General features: G+C 39.7%; 1 protein-coding gene across 1 annotated transcript; it reads left to right on the top strand.

Annotated features, from left to right (window-relative positions):
• Positions 1-1,187: 1,187 nt before the first annotated feature.
• Positions 1,188-3,344, top strand: LOC105803655 (trans-cinnamate:CoA ligase, peroxisomal). The gene is made up of 2 exons (XM_012635995.2): positions 1,188-1,462; positions 1,548-3,344. Exons 1-2 carry the CDS (start codon positions 1,265-1,267, stop codon positions 3,093-3,095), a joined length of 1,746 nt encoding a protein of 581 aa, XP_012491449.1. The 5' UTR covers positions 1,188-1,264; the 3' UTR covers positions 3,096-3,344.
• Positions 3,345-3,885: the final 541 nt, after the last annotated feature.

Below are 3,885 nucleotides of genomic sequence, written 5' to 3'. Positions count from 1 at the left end.
TATTATTTTTATTCTTCTGTTTCAAATTTTCTTATTTATTTTTCTAACAATGAGTAGAGTCAACTCTTTCGAGAGAAATATTCAAATTGACATCCGTTAGATAGCCGGTCAATCTCACAACAAGTGAAAGTATCATTCTCCAATGTAAGTTTTGTCTCTTATACTCTGTTAAAAGTCAATGTGCTATGAACGGTTGCCTAATGGTCCTAATTCACAGAGGCAGCAACACTTCGGTTGATGGACCTGCAAAATTTAAAAATTGGTGTTAATATAGAGGATTAGTGTAATTATATAAATAACCTAAGCCTTATAACCCACTGCTTAACAAATAATTGGTTATGAGTCAATCGAAGAAACAAAAAAGAAGGAAAGGAAATAGAATGAGCTCAATGTGGATGAATCGTGGCAGTGCGAGTTGTGGGGGCGTTCTCAGAGATTCCTGAGGCGTTATACGTGAGCTATATTTCAGTCGTTTGGGTGCAAAGCTGAGTTAATGGCCATAAAGTTAAGCTTGCAAAAAATGTTGTGGTTTTCTCCATGGCTGACCTATAATTGTGAATCTTATTCCGAAAAAAGACCGGAATATCTTGGGTCTGTAAGCAAGGTCACGTGTTTAATGATATCGATTATAGTATTTTAAGGCCATTAAAAGAGTTGATTTTGTTCTGTATCCGAAGATGCAAATTTCTTTGTTCATTCTCCAAGATAAAATGGGGGCTGATAGATCATATTTTTATTTTATTGGTAATGCGTAGTTAAGAAGACAATTTTTTTATACGAAATTTTCTTTTGTTTTAATTTAACGGTATTGTATTGCTTGATTGAGGGAATAAAAAACAAAACAAAGAAAAGGCATTGCATTGGTGATGAAGTCAAGCAGCCCCCACATGGAAAACAACAAACTAGAAAGGATCCATGGAAGAGTGCTAGTGCTGGTGCAGGGTAATGTGTGAACGTGCAAAGGGTAGTTCGGGTGGATCAGACCACAACCCTTTTTACAAATTCCAAACCCAAATTAACTAATAATATTGTATTGGGTTGCATTAACTCAACAATTTCTTTATAGGAAAAAAAAAAAGGGAAAAAGGCTGAGCAAGCAATTTCCCCATCAACTTCCCCTTTGAAACACACTTCTATTATTTATTTATTTATCACCACCTCCACTCTATATAAATCACTATCAATCTTAATTCTTCCGCAATCCAATCTTTCCATACTCTCATCTTTCTTCCTATTAATTGCTGATCAAAATCTAGCAGAGAGCATGGATCAACTTGGGAAGTGCGAAGCAAATTATGTGGCACTCACTCCCTTGACATTTCTAAAAAGGGCCAGCTCTGCTTATGCTAACCGCACATCAATCATCTACGAGAATACTCGTTTCACCTGGCGCCAAACCTATGAACGTTGCTGCTGTCTTGCTTCCTCTCTCCTCTCCCTCAACATCCTCAAAAACGATGTTGTATGTTTCTTTCTTATACTTTCAGTCACTCTATCACATATTTCTTTTCGTTGTTTAATATTACGAAGCTAACACCCATTTGCAGATATCCGTGCTGGCTCCCAACATTCCAGCCATGTACGAGATGCATTTTGCTGTTCCCATGGCTGGAGCCGTACTCAACACCATCAATACCAGGCTAGATGCCAAGAACGTCGCCACCATTCTCCGCCACTCCGAGGCCAAGGTGTTTTTCGTAGATTACCAATATGTGCCGCTGGCACGCGAGGCTCTCCGCTTGCTGATGGTTGACTCACAACAAAATCAGACCTCACAGTCACCATCTGCAGCACCCGAGTCCTTTATTCCATTGGTGATTGTCATAGATGACGTTGACTCCCCTAAAGGTGTCCGACTAGGTGAGTTGGAATATGAGCAATTAATACACATGGGCAATCCAAGATTCGTCCCCACTGAAATCCAAGATGAGTGGGATCCTATTTCCCTCAACTACACATCCGGAACTACATCCGAACCCAAAGGAGTTGTTTACAGTCACAGAGGCGCATATCTCAGTACTTTAAGTCTGATTTTGGGATGGGAAATGGGAAGCGAGCCTGTCTATCTATGGTCCCTTCCCATGTTTCACTGCAACGGTTGGACCTTCACTTGGGGAGTCGCAGCACGCGGTGGGACCAATGTCTGCCTACGCAACACCACCGCCTACGACATGTATCGAAACATCGCTTCTCACAAAGTCACCCACATGTGTTGCGCACCCATCGTCTTCAACATCCTCATCGAGGCCAAACCGCATGAGCGTCGCGAATTTACCTCTACCGTGCAAGTACTCACCGGCGGTGCACCGCCTCCGGCATCACTACTCGAGAAAATGGAACTCCTCCGGTTCCACGTCACCCATGGCTATGGTCTGACGGAGGCCACTGGTCCGGCTTTGGTGTGCGAGTGGCAAGCCAAGTGGAACAATCTTCCACGGGAAAGTCAGGCGAAGCTCAAGGCACGGCAAGGGATCAGCGTATTGACACTGGCGGATGTAGATGTGAAGAATATGAAAACCATGACAAGCGTACCGCATGACGGTAAAACAATGGGGGAGATTGTGCTCCGTGGAAGCAGCATCATGAAAGGGTACTTAAAAGATCCAGAGACTACATCCAAGGCCTTCAAGAACGGGTGGTTCATCACGGGTGACGTGGGCGTTATACATCCTGATGGATACCTGGAAATTAAGGATAGATCAAAGGATGTCATCATTTCCGGGGGCGAAAACATCAGCAGCGTTGAATTGGAGTCGGTTCTCTACAGGCATCCAAGAGTTCTAGAGGCAGCAGTGGTTGCAATGCCTCACCCACGGTGGGGGGAGAGCCCCTGTGCTTTTCTAGCGGTGAGGGAGAACGAAGTTGGGAGAAAAGAAGATGTGAAGGAAGCTGATATCATTGCTTTCTGCCGTAAAAACCTTCCCCATTTCATGGTTCCAAAGAAGGTGGAATTTCTACCTGAATTGCCCAAAACTTCAACCGGCAAAATCCAAAAGTTTCAACTAAGAGCTTTGGCCAAAGCTTTCCAGATTACAGACACAAAGGAAGTGCCTCAACACCATGAAGACCAAGTTCTTGCTTTATCCCGTCTTTGAATCTCAAAATTATTAAGAAGATGGAATAAACTACGGTTGTACATGTAGAAACCCATTGTTTTTTTTTCCGTACGATTTGTTGTTTGTTGATGCTTTGTGATCGGGGAATTATTCATGCTTAGTTATTGTAAACAAGATAGTGAATGCTGCTGCTGTCTGGATAAGTTAAAAAGTAAAAAAAATATGATATCTTAAGTGTAGTAGAGTTTAAAACGAGTACTGATTATATGAAATTGTGATTTTATATTATTTTTATTTTTTTTAATTCTTTTCAATAAGAGAATGACAAATCAAATTTTAATCTCGATTTGCAGCTTTTTGCTCTTAATTTTAGCCTTTTCCTCCGGACAAAATTCAAATTTAACTATAAATGCTAAAAATTAAGACTAAAAATCTGATTTATCATTCTCATATTAAAAGATAACTAGGTTGTAACATTTATCGAGTATACCTAGGTTGTGACATTTGCAATCTAGAAGATAATTTTATTTATTTAATTAAATATTAATTTTCAAACATACATGCATCAATTAATATTTTATACTAATTTATATTATAAAATTCCTAATTCAAATATTGAAAGGAGACATGGTAAGAGATTATTTTTAAAACGAGTTAGTATTAACAATATTTTATCTATTAATTAAAATTAGTCAATTCAAGTTGATCGAGTTTTAGTTCAGTTGGCATCTACATTATTGTCAGTACAGAAAGATGTGGGTTCGAATGCGTTGAAGTGCATTATTCTTTTATTTAAGGGTTGGGGAGTGGTTATGAATAATATAAAAAA

This window comes from Gossypium raimondii, chromosome 11 (assembly GCF_025698545.1).
Source record: "Gossypium raimondii isolate GPD5lz chromosome 11, ASM2569854v1, whole genome shotgun sequence".
Classification (NCBI taxonomy): Eukaryota; Viridiplantae; Streptophyta; class Magnoliopsida; order Malvales; family Malvaceae; genus Gossypium; species Gossypium raimondii.
The sequence above is the reverse complement of the archived record's forward strand: the minus strand, read 5'-3'. Positions and strand labels throughout refer to the sequence as shown.

Coding starts and splice junctions, on each gene's coding strand:
- LOC105803655 (XM_012635995.2), top strand. CDS start 1,265: ATGGATCAACTTGGGAAGTGCGAAGCAAATTATGTGGCACTCACTCCC. Junction 1,463..1,547: donor ACATCCTCAAAAACGATGTT/GTATGTTTCTTT, acceptor ACCCATTTGCAG/ATATCCGTGCTGGCTCCCAA.